The 26,042-nt window shown below is 36.0% G+C and overlaps 1 protein-coding gene across 6 annotated transcripts in view; it reads right to left on the bottom strand.

Moving 5' to 3' along the window:
• LOC126884820 (ankyrin repeat domain-containing protein 17-like) overlaps positions 1–26,042 on the bottom strand; it is a 247,095-nt gene that overhangs the window by 33,834 nt on the left and 187,219 nt on the right. For all 6 annotated transcript variants that reach the window (XM_050651074.1, XM_050651075.1, XM_050651076.1 and 3 more), the window contains 4 exons: positions 23,712–24,039; positions 23,186–23,325; positions 22,599–22,766; positions 13,452–14,118 (listed from right to left, as the gene is read on the bottom strand). In XM_050651074.1, coding sequence (XP_050507031.1) covers positions 13,452–14,118; positions 22,599–22,766; positions 23,186–23,325; positions 23,712–24,039 — 1,303 coding nt within the window. The remainder of the gene's footprint in view (positions 1–13,451; positions 14,119–22,598; positions 22,767–23,185; positions 23,326–23,711; positions 24,040–26,042) is intronic.

Below are 26,042 nucleotides of genomic sequence, written 5' to 3'. Positions count from 1 at the left end.
AGTAATCATCACATTGTCGCCCAACTCGTGGCTTGGGGATTTCGCGATAAATCGTATATTTCGGTAGTTTGAATGAAAAAGCGTGCTTCAGCATATTTGGACACTCTTTCGCGTGAAAAGTGAGTTTCGATAACTTAATAGGACTATTTTCACTGTTATAACCTCGCTAACTCCAGTTAAAATAATATTAAGTGCTTCGCTGGTTAAATAAATAATCAAGTGGACTTTTGTTAGTTAATAAATAACAAAGTGATTCGTTTTAGTTATTCAGACACTTCTGTGTATTTTTATTATGTATTAAACGATTGATTGCTTTCGGTTACGTGTAAAAACCTTGTGTTTTGTGAAACTCGGAAGTGAATTAGTGCTAGAGCTGTTCCAAGAATTGTACAGGTGGTATGCAGAAAGCTGTTGGAGGTATCCCTTATCCAAGCGTGGACACAGGAGAGCTATTTACTGGCAAGTACATTCCAATTTTGCATGACCAATCATTTTTACAATTTGCGTTCCACGCAAAACATTGAACATTCGAGTACCATAAAAATTATTTCTAAGTCGGACTCTATTTCAAATAGATCGGTGGCAACAAACATTAACGACATGGCTCAAAACGTAGTATTGACAAACGAACAATTTAAAGAGCTGTTATCGAAATTAGCGGTACAGAGTGCTCCCGTTTCGCCGGCGTCGGTTCAAAGTGGCAACCTATCGAAATGCCATTCGCGTTTTGATGGACACAAAGACACCGACGTTAATGCTTTCATCAGCGCTGTCGAAATCTATAAAGATTGCGCATTAGTGTCGGACGAGAATGCTTTTCGGGGAATCGGTATGCTTTTCGATAATTTCGCGGCAAAATGGTATCAAGGCGTCAAAGACACTATTAAGACATGGGAGGAACTTCTTAGTCTGCTTAGAGTTACGTTCGGTCCTAAAAAACCTGCTTATCGCGTGTACCGCGAGTTATTTGCCGAGGAGCAAAACGAAAAAACAACAGTAGATGTCTTTGTTTGTCGTTGTAGGGCGGTTCTGGCACAACTAGACCCAGGCAGCCTTACAGAAGAGATCCAGTTGGATATGGTGTACGGACTATTAAACAAGGGGATTCGAGAGAAGATTTCGAGGGATTCTGTTTCCACTTTTACCGCGCTGCTTACGGCGGCACGAAAGGTCGAAGATGTGTTTGAGAAACCTTGTTCTGACGATAACAAAACTCCAAACAATCGACAAACTTACGAAAAACGTCCGCGATGTGGATTTTGTCGCGTTCCGGGTCATTCTAAGGACGAGTGTCGAAAGTTACGTGATAAACAATCTAAAGACACACCGACAATTCCGAAAGAAACCGCGAGTTCTTCGCGTACGATTAGTGCTACCGTCGGAGCATCCACTTCGAACTCGTCGCGAAATAGTGTAAACAACCCGTTATCATGTTACGGATGCGGGAAACCGGGTTTTATCAGAGCCAACTGCCCAGTTTGTAGTCATACAGTAACATCTTCGCTAGATTTCTCTTCCTTAGACACGTTTATTTCACCTCAACCCAGACCTGTTCTACGTATTAATATATTAGGTCATGAGGGCCAAGGGTTAATAGATACAGGTGCTAAACAAAGTATAGCTGGTACAACGTTGTACAACCTTTTAGAAAACAAAGGACAAAGTTTTAAGCCCGAGCAAATTTCTGTAAAATTCGCTGATGGTGTTGGGAGAACAGAACTAGTGTTGACAACTTTAGTCGATGTACACATAAGAGGTAAAACGGTGCCTACAAAGTTTATAATTTTTCCTGATGCACCTAATAAAACTCTGCTAGGTATCGATTTTTTGATAAATGCACAAATCGCTCTAGATTTTCACAATAAAGAATGGTATTTTGCAAATGACAGCACACGACAGCAGTTGCTTTTTGAAGATACAGGTACAGAATGTATTGAAATTCATTTTTGTGAAAACTTGAGACCAGATGAAGGAACGATGCTAGCGGATTATGAACGCAATCGACTGGATGAATTTTTAGAAGGTAGGAAGGATACTTTCAGAATGGGGGGAGAGCCTACAGCCTACGCTGAGCATCGCATTAACACAGGAAATAATGCACCCATCGCACTGCCACCATATCGGATGTCACCTGCAAAGAGAGAGGTATTGAAAACCGAGCTAGATAAACTCCTGGAGGAGGGCATCATCGAAGAATGCGAAAGTGCGTGGGCCGCGCCGGTAGTATTAGTACCGAAAAAGGATGGCGGTACGAGACTTTGCGTTGACTATCAACGTTTAAACGCCGTAACTACTAGTGACTCGTATCCGTTACCGCGTATGGACGATTTACTACACGCCGCGAAACGAACATTTTACATGTCTACGATAGACTTACGATCGGGGTATCATCAAGTCAACGTCGCGGAAGCGGACCGTGATAAGACTGCGTTTGTGTCACCGTTCGGGACTTTCCGATACTTACGGATGCCTTTTGGTCTCAAGGGAGCCCCAATGACTTTTCAAAGACTCATGGACCGTTTTCGTCGTGGTCTTAGTAACGTAGTGGTTTTAGGTTATTTAGACGATATCATCGTACTATCCAGCTCTTTTGATGAACATTTAAACGATCTAAAGTTAGTGTTCGATAGACTAGACCAATTTAACCTTCGGGCAAATCGGAAAAAGTGCGTGTTTGCTCGCGAAAAAGTAAAATACTTGGGACATTTGATCACTCAGCAAGGAATTTCGGTCGATCCGGATAAAACCGCTGCTATATCGGAACGGTTACCGCCGAGAAACGTTAAGGAAGTGCAATCTTTCCTTCAGACGGCTAGTTGGTTCCGCCGGTTTATAAATAATTTTGCGGACATATCCAGACCCTTGAGTGACTTAACCAGGAAAAATAAGCCATGGAAGTGGACGGAACTGGAACAGAACTCATTCGAAACACTTAAGAAGTTACTGATTACCGCTCCAATTTTACGGCAAGCAGATGAAAACCAACCGTATATCATTCGTACTGATGCCAGTGGTTACGCGTTAGGAGCAGTGTTGCTACAAGGAGATATCGATGACGAGCATCCCGTGGAATACGCTAGCAGACTTCTTACCGCTGCCGAGCGCAACTATTCTACTTCGGAAAGAGAAGCTTTGGCTGTTGTATGGGCCTTAGAAAAGTTCAGAGGTTATATTGAAGGTACGAAGATAACGCTGCAGACTGATCACCAACCCTTAAGGTGGCTGCTAAGCCTGAAAGCTCCCACAGGAAGGTTGGCAAGATGGTCACTATTGGTCCAAGGTTATAACTTAACCATCGATTATCTGCCAGGTAAACGTAACATGGTAGCCGATACACTTTCCAGACCGCCATGTGAACACAATGATGTACTGTCTTGCGAGATATGTGAAGTGCAAATTGACTTGCCTCATCGATCGGCATATGAGACCAGGGTGGAACAATTGAAAGACCCAGATGTCGCCAAAATAATTCAATCATTCGAAGACCCAAATTCGAATGAATATGTAAAATGGACAGATCGTGGATACTTGCTTACACAAGGAGTACTCTACCGTTATTCATCGGAAGAAGACGAAGAAGAGGCTCAGTTAGTAGTACCCACACACGAGCGTGAAGCCATTATGAGAGAATATCATGATGCACCGACGGCTGGTCATTATGGTATCGAACGTACGTTGAGAAGAATTGCTCAAAAATTCTTTTTTCCAGGCATGCGTCGTTTTATTGCTGAATACATTGATAAATGCCAAGATTGTCAAAGATATAAGGCCTCTAATCAGAAACCAGGTGGACTATTACAAACCCCTGTGTATGCGCAACGCTTCGAGACACTTGCCATCGACTTATTTGGACCGTTACCTGAAGGATCGAAAGGTGAACGTTGGATTCTCATAGTTGAAGACTCCTGTACTAAGTGGGTGGAGTTATTTGCCTTAACTCAAGCAACTGCACAAGAATGCGCTATGAAGCTTATTGACGAGGTATTCTTACGATTTGGCCTACCGAGAAGGATTATCAGTGATAATGGTGTGCAATTCGTGTCTGACGTGATGCAACAAGTTTGCTATGTGTTGCAAATCAAAGAGACCTTTACTCCACTCTATCACCCTTCTGCTAATATGGTAGAGCGCAAGAATAGAGATTTGAAGCCGAGACTTGCTATGCTTGTAGGAACGGAGCATAACATTTGGCCTGAGAAGTTGCCAATGGTTAGATTTGCCATGAACTCAGTATGGAGCGAGTCTACAGGACAAACCGCTGCTTACTTAACTTTTGGACGTGAGCTGCGAACTCTAGACCAAGTTAATCGAGATATTCGCCAAGTTGTAGAAACTGAGAATTTTATACCTCAAATATCTCCATACTTAAAACGCATGACTGAAACATGGCATGAATCGAAGATTAAGCATGACAACGCCCAAGATAGGCAAAAGAAATATGCTGATCGACGCCTGAAGGAACCCAGTCCATTCAAAGAGGGAGATTTAGTGTGGGCCAATACAACTGCTCCTAGTAATAGGTCGAAAGGACAGACGGCTAAATTCTACCCGAAGAGAGATGGACCCTATAGGATCAAGCGAGTGGTATCGCCTGTAAGTTATGAGCTTTGTGGAGTGGACACCCCTACTGCCCTCGGTGTGTTCCACGTATCGGCGCTTACACCTGCGAAGCTCAATGACTCTGAAGTTCCAACCCCTGTAGTGCCAAAACGAAGACGAGGACGTCCCAGGAAGAAAACTACATCTTCTGCTGGCCTCTCCTCTAACGATATCGATGCCAGGGGGGGAGACTGTAACAAAACGATCCCTTCTACGCCGTCTATGTAGGGAACGCGTCGGTAAGACGCGTACCATAGGATAAGACTTTCCGGGAACCAACGGTTTTTAGGTAGCACAATGCATCGATGGAAACGGATGTATTTACCTGAGAAAGATACAAAAGACCTTTCTCAGTTTGCTGTTTTTATTTTAGTTAGTTAGCATTGAGATCTTGTAACGTATAGACGAAAATACACCTTTTATTCGATTATCGTGATTTTCTTATAATCAACCCTACAACCTGAGATCATTACCCTAAGTAATCATCACAACGAATATTTTAGCAACAATTCAATTGTTAATTAATAATTTACGGTCGCAATAATAACCAAAATAATTACGATACACTGATCAAGCTTTGAAATCTTATAAAGATGAGATGCCTATTTAATATTTTGTCGACAAAATATGAATTTTTTATTTTTTTGCATAATCTTTAAATGTTTTAAAAAAAAATGTTATAAACAAATTAACGTTTCTCAGAAAGTTTTTATTATATTATAATTTTAAAAAATAGCTAAAATGCGCATTTTAAATATCTTTAAAATGAATGCTTTAAAACTTTTTTGCAACCATTTGTAAAAAAGTTATAAAACAGCAAAGTAAACATACGATTACTACTGTGTTTATATATTTTTTTAATTCTTTCAAAGCGTAGAAGTGAGTTTAAAGTACAAGCTAATTATTTACAAAAAAATATTGATTCTCCGTTTAATGGTTATATTTTAATTAAAGATTATAAATATATTTTTTTGTAATTTACACGCGCGAAAGTAGAGCAACACAGTACTGTAGCTAAAATTTTCACTCTGAGCGACGACCAGCCGCGTGATGTACACTTTTAAAAAATAATGCATGCTGCGTGTCAGTCGCTTCGAGTGAACATTTTAGCTCCGACTCTGTATCAGGCCTACGTTTGCGCTAAAAATTACAAAAAAAAGTATTTTTAAACTTCGATTAAAATATAACCATTGCACTAATTTTTGACATTCTTTGTGAGTAATTAGGTTGTACCATAGACTCACTTTTAAGCTTTGAAACAATTAAAACAAATTATAAACAACGGAGATTTCGTATATTTACTTTGCTGCTTCATAACTTTTTTGCAAATGGTTGGAAAAATTTTTTAAAGCATTCATTTTCAAGACCTATGAAATACGCATTTTAAGTATTTTTTTAAATTAGAATATGGTAAACAATTTCTGAGAAATGTTAATTTGTTTATAACAATTTTTTTTAAACATTTAAAGATTATGCAAAAAAATGAAAAATTTATATTTTGTCGACAAAATATTAAATAGGCATCACACCTTTATAATCTTTCTAAGTTTGATCAATGGCTCATGATTATTTTGGTTGTTATTGCGACTGTAAATTGTTAATTAACAATTGAATTGTTGCTAAAATATTCGTTTCATTTTTACCGCCTTCTGAATTTATAATCTATAACAAGAAAGCTTTTATTTCACCAACCTATATAATTATAGATAAATAATTACTGGCCCAAAAAATTTATTTGAAAATTCGAGATTTTGTTGGGAAAACCCACATTTTCCGAGGAAAATTTTCGTCGGAGCAAATCGGGAAAAACATGCCTCTATGCAGAATTAAATTGGGGTGAATTTTTATTTGAGTGTTTTTGGTGTAAAGTGAAAATCTTCGGAGTTATAGAGCAATAATTGAAAAAAATACGATTTGTCGGCGCCGTTTTGTTTATAAAAAAAGTAGCACAATATATGCGGACTTTGCATACCTATATTAATAATATATAGGATCTTACAATTCGATTCCAGCAATAAAATTGCTGGTAAATAACCTTTCTTTGTACTTTACTAATTAGACCAGCGTATTATAACTATTTTTTTTTCAAAATTTAAAGATTATGCAAAAAAAAGAAAAATTTATATTTTGTCGATAAAATATTAAATAAGCATCTCATCTTTATAATCTTGTATAAGTTTGATCAATGTATCATGATTATTTTGGTTATTATTGCGATCGTAATTTGTTAATTAACAATTGAATTGTTGCTAAAATATTCGTTTAATTTTCACCGGCTTCTGGAATTACAATCTATACCAAGAAAGCTTTGATGTCACTAAGTTATTTAATTATTGATTAATAATTACTTACCTAAAACTTTATTTGAAAATTAGAGTTTTTGTTAGGAAAACCCGCCTTTTCCGAGGAAAATTTTCGTCGGAGCAAATCGTGAAAAACATATCTCTATGCAGAATTTAATTGCGGTGAATTTTTATTAAGGTGTTTTAGTTGTAAAGTTAAAATCTTCGGAGTTATAGAGCAATAATTGAAAAAAATACGATTTTTCGGCGCCATTTTGTTTATTAAAAAAGTAGCACACTATCTGCGGACTTTGCATACCTATATTATTAATATATAGGATCTTATAATTCGATTCCAGTAATAAAATTGCTGGTAAATAACTTTTCCATGAATTTTGCTAATTAGCCCAGAGTACAAGTAATGAAGCTTAAAATAGGACAAAACCTCGCAATTTTTACAGAATGGATCGATTTGCTTTAAAATTTGAGAATAAGTAGTGAATAGTCCAAGGATCAAAATCTATATAATGCCAAAAGGCGCTTTTACCATGGAAGTGGTTGCCACCCCATCTCGGGCGGTGCAAATTTTTATTATATTTTGACCGCAAAAGTTGGTTACAACATTCATTCTAAGCAAAAAACGTTCTATACATTTTTTTGATAAAATTAATAGTTTTCTATTTATTCGCTATCGAAAATGTTAGTTTTATATCGAAAAAATCAATGTTTTTAATACGTTTTCTGCTAATAACTCCAAAAGTTTTCGTTTTATCAAAACAACTTTACTTAACAAAAATGTACCTTTTAAAAAAATAAACATAACCGTTTGTTTTAATTTTCTTTAAGACCAATAGTAATCGAGCTATACTTTATTATATGTTAGTTCTTCTTCGCCAAATGCTAAATATTGTAGTTTCAAAGTCAAAAGACGGGAAAACTATGCATTTTTCGAGGATAACTTGTTCAAACTAATTTAAAGTATTTAAAAATATCTATCATCACAAATAAATAAAAAATCTCTAGCTCAAAAATTAAGGAACTTATAATGAAAAGAAAGTTAGTCCCTATTTTTTTCAGCTAAAAAGTGATCGGAAGCAACCCCCTAATCACTACCCTAATTAAAATTAGTCATTGCCCTTATTTCTGAGACTTCTTTTTGCAACTGAGGATTTTAAAAAGATTTAATATTAATAGTCTCATAGGTCTTTAAAAACCTACAAAATTCTTTTTTACCAAACTTTCTAAGATAAAAAATAAAAAAAGTTACGGTTAAAAAATCAATATATTTTTTTGAAAAAAAAAAAAAGGAGAAATCCAATTGGAACCATAATAATGTAAGTTAGCGGTGTTTTTAGTCATTGGCTTTATTCATTCTTCTTTATGTATTATTAATAGATTATAGAAGTGTGACTGGCTTAGAATGATTACTTTTTAAAAAAACTGGAGTTAAAAGCAATTAACGAATTTTTGTAGTTTGGTAAAAAATGCCATTTTCTTCAGAATAGAAAGATTAGCATCAGAGATACGAAAAAATGTTTAAATATGAAATTGTAGGTTATTTAATTCCCAAGAAATTGGTTTTAAAAATTTTTTTCTACAGCAAAAATTGAGTGAATCGTAATAATGAGTATATCGAAAAACATCGATTTTTTTTTATATAAAACTAACACTTTCGATATCGAATAAATCGAAAACTATTAATTTTATCAAAAAAAATGTATAGAACATTTTTGGCTTAGAATGGATGTTTTTATCAACTTTCACGGTCAAAATATAATTAAAAATTTCCACCTCCGCGATGGGGTGGCAACCACCCCCATGGTAAAAGCGCCTTTCGGCATCATATAGATTTTGATCCTTGGACTATCCACCACTTATTCTCAAATTTTCAAGTAAATCGATCCATTCTGTACAAATTGCGAGGTGAGAACCTTCGGTTCCTGGACTAAAAGACAGACAGTTTGAGATTTAGTTTTGATGCAGGGACCACCACCATTCGTTTTTGCACATTTCGTCCTCTTAGACTCCTCAGAACGGCCCGTGATGTGCTCTAAATATAAACCAAATCTCCCTGCCATGTTAGAAGATGATTAAAAATAATTTGCAAAAGACGCAACAGCGACATCTATTAAACGCAAAATGAAATCTGAAGAGCTTTTACAATGTACAAAGTAAACGGACGATAAATGGATAGACGTAGGAAATCTACAATATGCATTCCACGACACGTCAATTTATCTAGGTAAAAATCCAACGAATTTGATTCCTACTACTCTACCAATATTACCTAGAAAATCTGACACCTAATTCAGACAGCGATTACTCATTATGGAAGGTCACAAATAAGCTAAAGCGGCCACAAAACCAAATTCCACCTATCAGAACAGAAGATTTAAAATGGTTAAAGACAGATCGGGAAAAAACAGACGCTTTCGCAAAACACCTAGAAAAGGTATTTCAGCCGCTAACAAACAGAGCCAATGAAGATGACGACATCTATGAATATTTAGATAGTCCTAATCAAATGAATCTACAACCCAAATGGGCAACTCCTAATGAAGTAAAAGATCTAATAAAAAACCTCAATAAAAAGAAGTCGCCTGGACATGATCTGATAACGGCCAACATATTAAATAACCTACCTAGAAAAGGAATAGTAAGTTTAACGCAGATCATTAACTCGATAGTAAGAGGAGGCTACTTTCCTGCACAATGGAAGTTAGCAGAAATCATAACGATTCCAAAACCAGGAAAACCTCCACATGAGATTACATCCTACCGACCCATTAGCCTATTACCAATTATGTCCAAAGTTGCAGAGAAAATCATAATAGACTAATTATTGATATACAGACAAACAATATTATACCAAATCATCAGTTCGGTTTTCGCCAAAACCACGGCACAACTGAACAAGTGCATAGGGTGGTCGAAAAGATACAATCAGCCTTCCAGGAAAAGAGCTATTGCAATGCCATTTTCCTGGATGTAAGTCAAGCATTTGACAAAGTCTGGCATCCAGGAATGTTATTAAAACTGAAGAAAGAAGCCGCTATATACAATACTAAAATCATATCTCGAAGAAAGGCTATTTTACACAAGATACGAAGAAAGTGTGTCTAAAATTCACAACATAAATGCTGGGGTCCCGCAAGGCAGCATCTTGGGACCAATTCTCTACACAATCTTTACAGCTGATTTCCCAACTGGAGAAGAATCTATAATCGCAACATTCGCAGATGACACTGCAATTCTGGTAAAAACCCAAATCCCATACAGACAGTTGAAATATTGCAACAAAACATACATCTAATTGAAATATGGGCTAAGAAATGGAAGATAAAGATCAACGAAGCAAAATCAGTTAACATAATATTCACTAAATGTCACAAAGAAACACCGAATATCCTAATGCATAACAAGAATATTCCTAAAAATGATACTGTAAAATATCCCGGATTACACCTTGACAAGGGGCTAACATGGAGAACACACATCTGGACGAAGAGGAAGCAATTAGGAATAAAATACAAAAAACACTACTGGTTACTCGGCCGAAAATCCACCTTATCTCTATATAACAAAATATTAGTGTATGAAGCAATCATCCGGCCCATCTGGACATACGGGACTGAACTGTGGGGAACTGCAGCAGACAGCAACCTAGCAATACTGGAGCGGTTTCAATCCAAGGTTCTTCGTGCTATCACAAATGCATCGTGGTTCATTCCAAATGCAGACATTTACAGGGACTTGAAGATCGAGACAGTGAAGCAGATGATCATCAAATGCAGTGATAAATATTTCAAACGACTGGAAAAGCACCCCAACGAATTAGCAGTGAATTTATTGGACAACTCTACACAACTAAATAGACTGAAAATTAGAACTCTTCTTGACTTGCCATTTAGAACATAAGTGTAAAGTGTTTTAAAGTTTTTAAGTGAAAATAAGTGACTTAGTATAGTTATTAGTAATAAACCTACTAGGAGTTGATAGTCATTGGACTAAAACTCCTCTCACATTTGTTCGTTCAACAAAAATGCTTAGTGTTACTTTTTTTTGTGATGTAACAAATAAAAACAAATAAAAAAAACTACTCTATTTGTAAGTAAACGAAGATAAAGGCAGTTTGAGATTTAGTTTTGATGTAGAGACCACAACCACTACATTCCATATAAGCTATAATTCACGTATGTTTATAGACTATCGCAAAGCTTTTGATTGAGTTCAAGAGCAAAAACTAGCAAAAATACTCACGAGCAACGGGTAGAGATAAAGGTGATTTACAAATCACTATAGAACTGTATTGGCATCGAATAGCTCAAGTACAAATGAAAAGCAAAATGAGGAGATAGCCATAAGAAAAGGTGTACGACAGAGATGTATATTGTCCCCACTTCTCTTTAATCTGTACTGGAAAAACGTCTTCGCAGAAGGTAATAGAGCAGGCAATTCACATAAGGGTAGTGTTTTCGCTTACCTCTCTGAATACACTAAGGTTTTGACTGGGTGTCATCAAAAGCTGAATAAGATCCTTAAATCGATGGTAATTGACACATAAAGATCTAAATCTCCTCAGTGAATTATTCTAAGATCAAAAATTAAGACAGAGTAGAAGTAGGTAAACAAACGTGTTAAAAAACATAGAGAGCTATGCTAGGAATCACAAGCAGAGACAGAATAGCAAATAGTACCATCAGGTAAAAAGAATAAAAATCAAAGACATAGTAGAACAAGTAACTAAAAAGAAATGATGGAGATGGGCAGGTCATGTCGCAAGAACACCGAGCGACATTGTTCTTGCCTCTGAAGAAGAAGACATGGAGAAACTTAGAGGAGGCCTATGTTCACCGGTGGATGATAGGAATATTTTTTCAGCTGTTTTTCCTTTACTGGCCTATAGAGCCTACAATTTTATCTACAGCTAAAGACCATCAGATATAACGATAAACTACACTCGCAATCATAAAATCCGGGTCACCTTAAAAATCAGTGATATTTCATTTTTAACAAGCTTTATCGTAAATAATAATAACACAAATACAAATTAATACATGTTTCTGACAATTGTTGTCGGCTTAGCGATTTCCTTTGTAACAAAGAATTCCAAAATTGCCGATTTCGCGGAAAAGTGCAAACGTGTCAAAATGAACGGTATCTATAACTGTCAAACGCGGCGAATACCGTTTATTATTGCCATCTTAATTGTTCATTAGTGTCATTATTAGTGTTTATTATTGTTTATTTTTTGCCAAAAATGCCTTTGACTGTTGTTGAAACGGCACGAATTGTTGCGCTTGTGGAAGACGGTCACGCTCAACTGCAAGTTGCAAGAACTGTTGGTGTAAGCCTTTCTACGGTTCAACGAGTACTTCAACGATTTCAGGAGACGGGTTGGCTAACCAGACGGCCTGGCTCTGGACCAAGAAGAAAGACCACGGCACGAGATGACCGTTTCCTTGTGTTTCAAGCTTTACGAAACCGGACCTCAACTGCAATTATGCATCGAAATCGTCTACAGGAAGTGCGAAATTGCAACGTTAGTGTTGCAACAGTCAGGAGAAGACTTCGCTCTTCTGGACTATCTTCTCGGGTAATGGCTACAGGACCGCCACTACGCCGGGAGGATCGAGTTGCACGACTAGGTTTTGCTCGACAATACGCGCACTGGGGAATTAACGATTGGAACAAAGTGTTATCCTCAGATGAATCCCGTTTCTGCCTAACTGGATCCGATGGACGTGTAAGAGTTTGGAGGAGAACCGGCGAAGGATTTTCACAAGCTTGCATTGCTCCAAGAATGCCATTTGGTGGTGGCTCGGTTATGGCTTGGGGAGGTGAGGCTTCCGACTTCCGCACAGAGTTACCTTTTGTCGAAAATGGGTCCTTAACTGCACGAAGGTACATTACGGAGATTCTGGAGGAGCATGTTATGCCCGCCATGATGAGGCTTGGAGAAGATGCCGCTTTTATGCAGGACAACGCGCGACCGCACGTTGCCAGTATCAGTATGCAATACTTGGACGAGGTTGGAATTACGAGGTTACCCTGGCCAGCTAGGTCTCCGGACATAAATCCTATCGAACATATCTGGGACGATTTGAAAAAACGTATTCACACCCATATACCTTCTCCTAACAACGCACAGGAGCTTAAGGATATGTTAGTTAGAGAGTGGAATAACATACCACAACATCTAATCCGGAGTAAAATTGAGAGTATGCCCCGTCGTCTGCAAGAATTTATTAGAGCAAGGGGAGGCAATACACGATATTAGACATTGAAATTTCACTGATATTCTACCACGTTCTGTACTTTCCATTTTTTTTCGTTTGTCTGAATTATCAACAATTTTATTTTGTTATCTGCTGTTTTAATAAAAACAATAAAAAACCGTTTTTTTTCAAACAAACATTGATGACAAATAAAAAATACATTAGCTTAGCCTAAAAAAATGTTATTACTGTACCAGAGTCAAAAATGTTCAAGAAATTTGAAATTTTCAGGGTGACCCGGATTTTATGATCGCGAGTGTATAATAAAATATGAAATAAAAATGAAACTTACCAGAATTATGATCAATTTGGTAATTTTGGCTAGGGGGAAAAGTGCCAGAATTCTGCACAGCAAGAGGATTCCGCACCATTCTTCCTTTCTTAAACTTAATACCATCCCCACCACTACTCTTAACAACCTTCTTGGTATTATCTCCACCGACAGCTTGTGTACCCTGGGCCGTCTGGGTGGCAGCTTGCACCTGGTTGGTCTGTTGGTGTGATTGGTGTTGACTGCAAGGCATTTGGCAGTGGTGGGTTTGTTGTAATGAGACAGCAGCTCCCCCTAGGTGGTTGCAAGGCGTCTGCGCAGGCGTGCAAACAGGTTGTTGCTGAGGTGTAATGTACTGCTGCGTGGAGGTTCCTGGCACGGGACCCACAGAAGTCGGAACGATATTGGTAGTGGTTAAGGTGTCTGTTGCGCTGGCATTGGGACACGCTAGCTGTTGTTGCATGAGGCTGTAGCCTGCTTGAAAGCCCGCTTGAAAGAGTTGATCTTTGGGAAGCCCTGCGCCTAAGTAGTGTTCGTAGGGATATAAGGCGTGGACAGGAACTTGAGAGGTGTTTGTTGGTACAGCGAAATATTCCACCCGAGACAGATCTGCTTGAGCAGGCAGGTCTTGTTGCGCAGCCAGAGAAGCTATCATAGATTCATCCAAAGCACTGGGATACGGTTGCACCTGCAAATAAGAAAACCTTTTCACTAGTTTGTAGGATCTAGTTTTGCGAGACATTTTTCGCCTAACAACTATCTATGCTTTACTGACACTAGTTTTAAAGTGTATCCAAGAGTTGCAGAGTCATCACACTGGCAGTAAAACTTTATATAAGTCATATATACGTATTTAAGAGATTAGTAATACCAGTTTCATACACTTAAATTGTATGAGAAAGCAGTTCGACAAAATAGATTACTTGATATCACAAAATGCACTAAAGCCGTAAAATTAGTCTCCAAAGAAATATATCTGATATCCTTTCAATTTATAGTAACTAACCTTGAAGACAAATTTTTCATTGTGTTCAGAATTTTTATTTGCAATATGTGATTCATTAACTAATAGCTAAACTATAAACACAAGAATGAATATATGATAAAAATTTCATATCTCGGAAATCGTGGATAGAAAACAGTAATCGGTATTTACACGTGCGCATTAAATACCTGCATGTCTGGAAAAAATAATACGCGATTACAGAACCATTGAACCTTGTTTTACGATTTTTTTGGTAACCGGTAACAGTTACAATACCTCCGCCGATATAGAACATTGCCCACTGAGTACTATGCGACGTGATTCTTTCTGTCGTCGCTAGAGGCGTGAGAGTGGCCAATATTCGCGTGAAATCAACTATGTTTTGGAGAATACAGTGTGATTTTCGGAAAAGTATGTAAATGAGTTATGCTTTTAAACATTGGCGATCAAATGTTCGGGGTTCGGAAACAAAATCATCATAATTTCACTCATGACGATTTTTAGAATCAATATAATAAAACAAAAGTTGTGTCAGTGCTTCATGTTAATGATCATCTATTTTATACAGTTAACAAAAACTCTGTCAGGATATAGGACTCAGTGACAATCGGTAGTTCGGTTTCTGGACTTCATGTATGGGCCAATGCCACGCCTACAATGACCGTCCACCAAACCATTGGAAAGAACTTATTTTCCAGCAATGACATGATTCGCATTATCTCGGTAAGTTTTTACATTATTACGATATGCACGTTATCACCAAAATTTCCGTCATATATAGCATTTTTATGTCATGTCATCGTTTAATTAAAGAGATAATACTGAACTTCATAACTATTTCATCATCATTATGTAACCTCTTCCGTCCAGTGCTGGACATAGGTCGCTCCCATTTTTCGCCACTCTTCACGGTTCTGTGTGTCTTTAGTCTAGTCGCAACATAGGGGGTCCCGTGGGCACTTTAGGTCGCCGCGATTTGATGGTGGTATTATAGGTTTTTTGGGTCGCTGAATCCAATGGAAGTGGTCTGGGAGCCCAAATGTGGTGCGTTTAATTGTTATTAACAAATTATGGTAAAATTAGGTGTTTTTCAGGAATTATTAGAAGCCCTGTAAATAAATTGATAGTGTTAAGGTCTTCTCTGGTGTATTTTTGGTCGCTGAATCGAATGCGACTACTCGCGATTACTCAAAATGTGTTCTTATTTGGTTAATAACAAAATAATTGTTTATTCGCCGAAAAGCTCGAAATGCGTTATCTACAGCAAGTTTGTAGTCTTTTTCATAGTATTTTTATACGCTAAATCGATTCCCACTAGTCGTGATAGCTTAAACTACGTTCCCACTTTGTTATTAATAAATTATTGCAAAAATAATGGTTTATAGTACGTTTACTCACGGTTTTTGCTCTAAATTTTAAAAAACCACCTGGAATGACATGACATTTGGCATGCAGGTAGCTAACATGTCAAACAAAACAAGTGATATTGTGCCGATGTGTGCTTTTGGAGTTTCACCCCGTTTCGGGGGTGAAAAAAGAAACTGATTAATGCTAAGCAACTTTTGTTCTATACAGTTTTTTCATGAAGTCAATACCTTTCGAGTTATTTGCGAGTGAATATGTTCATTTTTCAACAAAAAAAAAAACAAAAAAACTCGAAAAGTATTGACTTAGTCAAAAAAACTGTATAGAACAAAAGTTTAGAAAAGCTTAGAATTAATCAGTTTATCCACTTTCGGACTTATTTTAAAGGTTTCTTTTTTCAACCCCGAAAAGGCGTGAAACTCACCCCCAGGGTAAAAGCAGACATCGGCACAATATCACTTGTTTTGTTTGACAGGCTAACTACGTGTATGCCAAATTTCATGTCAATCCAAGTGGTTTTTTAAAATCTAGAGCAAAAATCGTGAGTGACCGTACTATAAACCGTTATTTATGCAATAATTTATTAATAACAAAGTCGGAACGTGGTTTAAGCTATCACGACTAGTGGCAATCGATTTAGCGTATAAAAATACTATGAAAAAGACTACAAACTTGCTGTAGATAACGCATTTCGAGCTTTTCGGCGAATAAACAATTATTTTGTTATTAACAAAATAAAAACATATTTTGAGTAATCGCGACTAGAGTATATATAGATTCTTTGGGATATTCTAAATAAAATAAGTTTCTTGACATTTTTCTCAAAAGTTAATAGTTTTACAGTTATAAGCGATTTAAAATCCGAAAAATGCAAAAAAACGCATTGAATTTTAAATCGCTTATAACTTTAAAACTGTTAACTTTTGAGAAAAATGTCAAGAAACTTATTTTATTTAGAATGTCCCAAAGAATCCAGAAAAAATATTTTTCGGAGGAAACTTGAAGATTTTTGAAATAGAGCGCGCCGCACCGGCAAAAAAATCGGATGGACATACATATTTAACAATTAAAAAACAACGGTTTAAATTAAGGTTAGACGCAATCACTCTTCAGAATTTTGAAGATGAATGTTTAAACTTCAATTTAAGTATCTGGCAACCACAAAAATACTAATTTAAATATGAGTTTTAGGGCTCGAAAATGCGTATTTTCGCATTTTTCAGATTTTAAATCGCCTATAACTCGAAAACTATCAATTTTTGAGAAAATTTGCAAGATACCTTTCTTGTTTAGAATGTATGAATGTTTGAATCTTGTTACCCTTCAGATTTGTTTAAAGGAGACATTTTTGAATAGAAATACGCAAAGAAACCGAATCAGAAATTTTGTCAGACAGGAGCGGTCTCACCACATGGACTAGTTTGGGAACTTTTGTCATAAATTTGGTCTTATTGAGGTTCATTCTTAGACTCAATCACTCTCAATGTTGTGAATTTTAGAGATAAATATGGAAGATATAGAGGGATCACAAACTTTTATTTGAAACTAGCTATAATACCCGGCTTCGCCCGGGAGTTGATATGAGATTACGCGGTAGTTGCAATAAAAAAATAAACTATGACGTAATAGTAAAAAAATTTATTGAAAACATTCGCTCATTTTTTACACTATTTGCTTATAAACAACGTTTTTCATTTTATTGTCTGGAGTATATATATATAGATTTTTCGGATTTCCTACCCTTGAGCAAGCTACATATAGCTGACCGTGAGAGAAGCAGGGTTCTTTGAGGTTAATGCCACAATATTTTAAAGTTTGTCCTTGCGCTTTGTTAATTGTAAAACTAAAAGCTAATTTAATTGGAAATTGCAATCTTTTAAATTGAAATGGCAATTCAGAAGAGATCAGTGGTATTCTAGGTATAAATACTGTTTGTCCTTTGTTCTTTCCAGAAATAAGTTCAGCTTCAATAATATTATTCGATAGCTGTTTTACGATCATCCTCGTTCCATTACATAGTTTTGGAGAGCTGAGATTTCTCAGTAGTATGATTGGAGATCCAATTTTCAGACGAAGGCAGTGTAATGGCATTCCTGGTACTTGTAAAGAGTTCAGAAATTCTGTGGGGAAGTTGACACTTTCCTCGCTGGATACCATCGTGTCCATCGATTTATATATTCTCTCTTCACCAGGTATTTTCTTTAGAATATTAAAATTGATATCGTCAACAACATTATTTTTAGTAGCCAAAATTGCTCTTTGAAATAACCACTCTACGTTGGTATAGTTCTGAACAAAATTTGGATAAATTTTGTCGATTAGATCGTTTTCAGTAGTGGCTATGTTACAGAAATCACTATTGAGTTCAATGAGGCCGGTCGTTTGGTTAGTAGGATATGTGTCTTCACCTATTTGTAAAAGTATTTTAGCAAAATGTGCTGTTGTTTCATCTTTTGATAATTCAACTCTCATGTTTTTTGTTAATTGCAGTATTTGTACTTGTGACCAGAGATGTGACTTTTTTAAGCATGCATTGATTTCGTCTGCTGGTGTTGACTTGGGAATAACTGGAAGTGTTTGTCGAAAATCTCCCGACAGTATGAGTAGAGCTCCTCCCATTATTTCAGAGTTTTTTCGCAATTCTTGTAATGTTCTGTCCATTGCTTCAAGTGATTTTTTATGAGCCATGGTGCATTCATCCCATAAGATAACTTTAGCTTGTTTTAGACATTGACCCCGTCCAGATTTTCCTGAGATTTTACATACCGGGAATTGTTGTTCTGCTATATTCAACGGTAGTTGTAAAGCAGAATGGGCAGTTCGTCCTCCTTCCATAAGTGTGGCTGCAATGCCGGATGATGCTAGTGCCAGTGCGATGTGTTTTTTAACACGTATTTCTGCCAGTATTAGATTTAGTAGAAACGTTTTACCGGTGCCTCCTGGTGCGTCCAAGTAAATAATTCCACCAGTGTTGTTAATTATCCGGTACATTATAACGTCGTAAACTTTTTTTTGATTGTCATTGAGGAGTGGTTTGTTGTGAGCAATGTATTCAAGCAGTTCATTGACGTTGTAGCTTTTTTCCTTTGTAATTTCGTAGTTTAACACACTGAAAGCATTTCTTTGTGGTGCTGGCATTCCAAGTTCTACTAAAGCCTGGTTATTTATTGCTAAACATTTATCTTCTAAGCGAATGAGTGTTTCATTGAAGATGTCATCATTGAATTCTATAGTCAGTTCTGGATTAGTTTGTCGGATTTGGTACAATATATCATCACTCATACTCCTCTTGAAAGCGTCCCATAGTTGTTTTGGGTTCGATGGGTTACATGTTGTTAGAATTATGGCGAATAACTCTCGAAGTTGTTCAGCTGAAGCTATGAGTGTCGCTTCTTGTAGTGTTAATTCCCAGTGGTTATCGTTTTCCAATAATCCTAAGCGTTGACATGCTTCTCTGTACGTCTGGCATAGGTAGCCGTTAATAGTCCTGAGATCTGTGAAACTTGTTGGTCCCCGTATTTCGTGTAACAACATCCGGAGATAGAAACATTCGGCATTGTTTGGATGTACAGTGTATACTCGACCTATTGTGTCAGCTTTCATGATTTCTGGATGACCCTCCTCTGGCATTCCTTGTTTTCGTCGTTGAAAAATTTTCCTTGTTTTGTCCCACGTATAATAAATAGGGACGTCAACATACAGTAATGTCTTTGCGAATGAATCCGTTTGGCACAGTTGGAAAAAAGCTGTTAATGTTGTGTTCTCAGGTGGTTCGCTTGCAATTTTTCTAGCCGAGTCTCTTGTGAAGTAAACTCTTTGTCCATTCTCCAAATGTACTGCTAGATGCTGCACAGCTGGTTTGCGTTCATGTATGGGAAAACTAAAAATCCTCCATGCTGCTTCGTTACTGTTGATGTATCTTCCCATTTGGTACATAAGAATCTCATCATTTCTGTTATTTTGTTCGCTATTTTGGACTATTTGGAATACTGCCATATCACTACCTTTGTTTACGTACTTACATATGTATTTAATAGATTTTACTGAATTGCAGTATTCAACGTTTATGTGAGCTTGGAACATTTTCGAAAGTAGTGGGTTATATGGTACTACCCATTGGTTATCTATTTCCAGTTCGTCTTTGCCTTGTATTCTTATTTTTGCTGTGAAGCCACCATTTTTCGGTGATCGTCTTCTATATTTCGGATAGCCGTCTTCTTCAGTTTTTGTATCATCCAAGTATGGTTTTGGATATTTTTTTGTACATTTTCCATCACTCATGCATGGTGCATTGAAGTTTGATGATCCACATGGTCCGTGAATCATGTTTTTCACTACTATGTTGTACAGTTCCGGATCTTTTTGTAGATCGGGAAATTCTGCTTGGATGATTTTGTCAATATCCGTGGGATAAATTTTATCGTGTAGCCATATGAGATTGTGTGAGTGAGGTAATCCTCGTTTTTGCCACTCAATTGTATACGTCCAGCATCGAACGGTTCCAAAGATGTGGTATTTTGTGATGACTTCAATAAATCTTTTTTGTTTTTGTCGAAAAACTCGGGCTATTATGTCTTGTCGATCCATGGAGGTTTGTCCGTATTTTAGTTGTTCTTTGATGTCTGGCCATGATGAGTTGCATGTAAATGTTATGAAGAGATCAGGTCGTCCATATTTTCTTACGTAAGTCATGGCATCTTGAGTATATTCATGCATATGTCTTGGACTTCCTGTGTATGATGAGGGTAAGATTACCATTGTTCCAATATCGTCAATATTGCCGTCATTCATGATCGCGTCTCGAAGATGGATGTATTCTTCTGTGCGTAGTTTCTTCTGATTCAGTCTTATGTAAAGCATCCGTTCTGCTTCTATTTTTGCGTACATATCTACCAGAAATTGTTGAAATAAACGGCGAGTGTTGAGTATGTGATTGTATGTTTCATTGTCTCTGATCATTAAGCGGTAAGCATAGAACTCCTTGGAAGTGACTTTTTTGTTTGTTTCTATGCCTGTTTCAGGATGCACTTGTTTTATATTGAAATGGTATCCGTCCTCTCCGTGCAGAAATATTAATGGATATTGAAGAGCATCATAGGAACGGTGTGTCTCTGCAATGCGTTGTAGTCCTTTTCCTCTTCGTTGTACAATTATGTCACGGCTTGTATTTTCATTGTCTACAATTACGATGGCAACTTCATCTATCTGAGGTGCATTAAATCTACGTTCGTGCTCTCCAGGTGGTCTTTTATCGGCTCGAATTACAATTTTATAGTCATCAGAAATCATGCGGTCTAATGTTGTTTTGAATATGTAAATCAATTGATTGTATCTGTGTAAGATCTTCTGTACATTTCGGATTATTTCGCGACTCAATCCATTAAAATTTGTGCATCGTTGATCAATTTCTTGTTCTTCATTTCCGATGAAATATACTTGCAGAAATTTATAGTCTTCGTTAGGCATTGGCAGTAACGATCCTATTTTGTGATAAATTTGCCCCTGAATTGAAAATACATATTCAAATTTATTTCTATTAGTGTTGGTCGAAGTAACACCGAAAGAAGTCATTTGAAAGCAGGAGTTATATGATCTTATATTTTGAAGAAAGTGTTTTGATTCTTGTGTTTCCCCGGTCATGTAATGTAGAAATTCCTGTGGAGGTGCTTCCAGTGGTGGTAGTCGAATTTTTCCATTCATGCAACAGAGACCTGCTGTTTCTTTACTGAATTTTTTCGCGTGGCAAAATTGGCAAATGTTATCCATTTTTCCGATCACAACATGTTTATGATTGTAATATTTTTTCGTCGGTTCGTAGTGGAATGCTTCCTTTGTTAAATTATCTTTTAAAATTCTCGATTCTTCTATACTTTCGTTCTCTTTTCTTTCTTCATTTTTTGTGCTTCTCAGAGTTCTCATCCTAGTTCGTTGATTTTGTAAACGTGCTTCGCGCTCTTCTTCCGTTTCATTTCTTCTATGTTCTTTTTGTTTCCGCCGTTTCGCTGCAGAACTGGCAAGATCTCCTCCTTTTTTACGTCTAGGCATTGTATTCTGTAAAATATAAATTAAAAAAAAAATAAAAATAAACATTTTATAGACAAACAATTAAAAGAAAAAGAAAAACAACCATTAGAATTAATTAAAGACACTATTAATTATCTTTTCAAAAATAATTATTTTTTCAAAAATAATTAATATAAATAATTAATAATCAAACTGAGAACTTCCTTTTTCTGAAGTCGGTTAAAAATACTTACATTTGATATTTCACAATAAAGGCTCACAGACGACTTTTTTCTTCTCGGCTTCAAAATCGAGAATTAATTAAACACACTATTAAAAATACTGGCACGTGATACTTCAAAATAAATGCTCACAGATAACTTCTTTCAGTTCCTTTCGCAATCGCTTTTCAAATCGAACTAACTCTGGCGGGTGATACCGGGCCCTTATATATTCAGAGAGCTAGGCTCTAGCATATTCGGAAAAGTTCGAGAGTATTTTCTTTTACACATTCTAGAATGTGTAAAAGAAAGTTTGGCGAAGGGGCGAAATTGGGAATATTTAAAATTTTGGTGGAGGAGCCAGGTTCTAGGGTTAGCCAAGCTTGCTAGGAAAAGCCCTTATATCTTTAAAAATACACCCTTTAAGTTAAAACGGGAACTCACTTGTTCGAGGGGGGATAAAGGGCTATTGCACTATATAAGTCCCTTTATCGTATCGGGAATCCTTTTTAAGTTTTATCGGCACACACATTTTATCAACTTAGTTTTATTATATATATATAATGATTTTATGAGTATAAAAATATACATTACCTGTAGATTATGCTGAGAAAGGTTTTGTTCGCTAACTTCTGTGGTGTTAAAAGACTCGAGCTGTTGGACCACTTCTTCAACTGATGGTAGGTTTGAATCCGAAAGCTCCAACTTGGTGACTTTGCTACCTTCTTCTGAATGGTCATAAAGTTCAAGACGAGTCTTTTGCTACACAAAAAATAAAATTATTTATTCATTTACAAGTACTATTTAAACAATTAAAGTTCTATATCATCCTATTTAGTAAACATTCTTGTGTAATTGGCATATTTAATTTGTAATAAAAATGTCCAAAATGATTAACAAAATTTCAAAACAGTTTCGGTCTTATTCGACCATCATCAGTGATACTTATGCAAACTTTGCAAAAAGCGATTTATCGGTTTACAAATAAATATTTACAAAAATTTAATGACACTATCGATTATTACGATTTAACTAAAAGAGGACTAAAAGCAAAATATTAGATACGGTTCTTCACAATAATAATGTAGTTTATCTTATGTTTAAAAACCTTTGTAATAAAAATGGTAAAATAAAAATAAAAAACTTCAACATAAAAGGTAAATGTAACATAGTTTACTTACAGGTGAACCAACGAACGTAGCCCTTAAAGCAGGAATAGAAGAACTATGAAACTGCTGCAGTATAGACGCAGTCAAGAAATTTTCGTGGTTGTCGTTCTTTAATATCACGGTATCTTCATCGATTGATGCTAAATCGAGACCTAGAAAAAACAAATGGCTAGTAAATTCGTGCCGAAAAATTAAGAAAAACGCGTTTAAAGTATTGTCAACTTTTATTTTCAATTTCTTTTTTGTTTGTCAAATTGTAAAGTGATGCACACCGGAATATATTTTTGAATCGCGGAGTAATTTACAAAAGAGTGGGAGAACAGCTGTTGAACGTTTCTCACTACGCTCAGCGCGCTGTCGCGAAGCTGCTACAAAGAGATTCGAAGGTACAACAAGCTGTATTTCCGGTAATTTTGCCCTGATCAAGCTGAAATTTTCAGAAGGTATTATTGAAGTTATGTATTTTCATTTAAAATAATAAAAAATTGAAAATTTCGAAATTATCAAATTATACCCCTTTTTATAGTAAGACACTTACCTTGAACATTTAAAATTTCCTGCTGGGCAATGACTTTATTATCCTGCTGTTGGAACTGCGGCTGTTGCACCTGTAGCTGCTGCGGTGTCGGCAAATGGTGTAACTGGCCGAAAAACTGAGACGGTTGTTGGGCATAGAGGTTCGATTGGAAAGTCGCCTGTACTTGCTCTTGAGATTGTTGTTGCTGCTGCTGCTGTTGTTGGATCACCGTTTGTTGCTGCTGTATCACCGTTTGTTGTTGCTGTAAAGCGGATTGCTGCTTTCGTAGATTCTTGCCTTCTTTTTTCGAGACCGGCTTCGCTTTGGGTCGATCGCTGATCGCTGTATTCTATTAGAAAATCCAAAAGTATAAGTATTGTTGACCTGATAGTATCCTAATAGTAGTAATTTATATTTTAGCATTTAATTACCTTTCCAGAGACCTGACGATGGAAAATGGAATATCAAAATCCTGAAAGTGAGAAACTGGAGGGACCTATGCACATATCGAAATAAGGAAAAGAAAATTTTAACGAAAGACATACAAAAAACTTTGAATGTACATAAGAAGAATGCGGAGTGATTCACCGCAATAAGCGAATCAAAGAGCTCTAAGCAAGAACGGCAAATATTCCATCAGAAATAAAAGGCCTTGATGGTAATGCCTCAAATTTAATTAAAAATAAGTTATATTTGGAAGAACTATAATATCAAGGAACAAAACAATATAAAATATAAATTATTTTTGATAAAAATAAAATAAATAGTTTGAGAACTTTATTGATGACATATTTGGGAAAGATGTATACGCTGTGAGCTCGTACGTAGAGGGGATATTTATAAATTCGTGAGCGCCAGTAGTGACAAGTCTGTAAACGTTTACCGGAAATTTGACATAAATGTCAAAGTGATTAATTTTAAATTAAAATTAAAAACATTAATTATAAAAAATATTAGTTGATCAAAGCTGTGGTTTATATTTTTACCTTAAATATACTTACGTTTTAAATACTGAATTTGCGTTTTTTAATGTTCTGTAATATGTAATTATAAATTAATCTTGGCGCCATCTACATGATAATTGTGAAAGTATCCGAAGTAAGAAATTAATATTTCATCAATAGAACGTCAAAATGATTAGCAAAATCTTAAAAAAATCTATTACAATTTAATTACTTTTTAGCGTTGTAAATATTAAGCGATAACAATTAATAATAAATTTAAAAATTACCGGTAAAAGTTGAATTAGTAACCGCTAGGAGCGACACCAGCGAAGCTCAGAGCGTATAGCATGTGGAAAATATAATTAGGGAAAAAACCCCACAGATGAAAGAATGAAGGCAAGGGGAAGATGACTTTAATTTTATTCGAATAATATGTTTTATTTATTAATCTGTCAGAATTTAAAAAATAAATACTCCATACTTGCTAGCTATAAATTAAATAAATAGAAAACAAAAAGGTGATTACAGCATGAAGGTATTTATTGATGTTCTTAACTTATACATAATGACTCTATTGTCTAAACATTAAGAACAAGTGTTATCAGTAACGTCAGGCGTATGGATGGGTAATACAATTCATACCAAATTTATCATTCACGGTGTAATTATCTATATCTATGGGACTGACGAATTATTTTGATATGTAAACTATTATCGATTTAATAACACAATCCGCTTTTTCTAGCCTTGCAAAAGACTAAATTAAATTCAATGGAAGCAAAAACATAAAATATAAATTCACAGACAAAAATACGGTATAATATAACGTTTTGTCTTATATATTTTATTTTCGGTCTTCATTTTTTTCTCTTTAAAACTTTTGTAGTTTTGTACTGTTTAAAATGATTCAATGGCAGATAAAATAATAATATGCACATAGTGTATGCCTGCAGTGTGTGCAGGCACATAGCATATTTTCTCTAAAGCAGGTTATTGAGAAAATATTAGCCCACAACCTTACAACTTATAATCTTTATAGATTTGACAAGGACGTACAATAGTGTACCACTTCCAATCGTCTAGCATTGTAGAAATGTTTGGAGGAACAAGAAATAAAAAAATATATAAAAGCAATAGGTACAACAGCTTTACAAAAATATGACGGCAAACATTAAAACTGGAAACAAAAGGTTCAAAACAAGACTACTGGATAGCACCTACACTCTTCAAAATATGAGGCGCTCTCAGTATGTAGAAGAAAGAGCTGAAATATGGGCCATTTCAATCGAAGACCAGACACAAGCCATTCTAGCTTAAGACGAAAGTGGTATACATGTATATGCTTAGAAATCTGGTAGAAGAGTACCTACATTAAGTGTGGCCTTATAATGAATGCATAAAAAACTGA

This window comes from Diabrotica virgifera, chromosome 5, assembly GCF_917563875.1.
Source record: "Diabrotica virgifera virgifera chromosome 5, PGI_DIABVI_V3a".
Taxonomy (NCBI): Eukaryota; Metazoa; Arthropoda; class Insecta; order Coleoptera; family Chrysomelidae; genus Diabrotica; species Diabrotica virgifera.
This window is presented reverse-complemented; position numbering and strand designations above follow the sequence as displayed.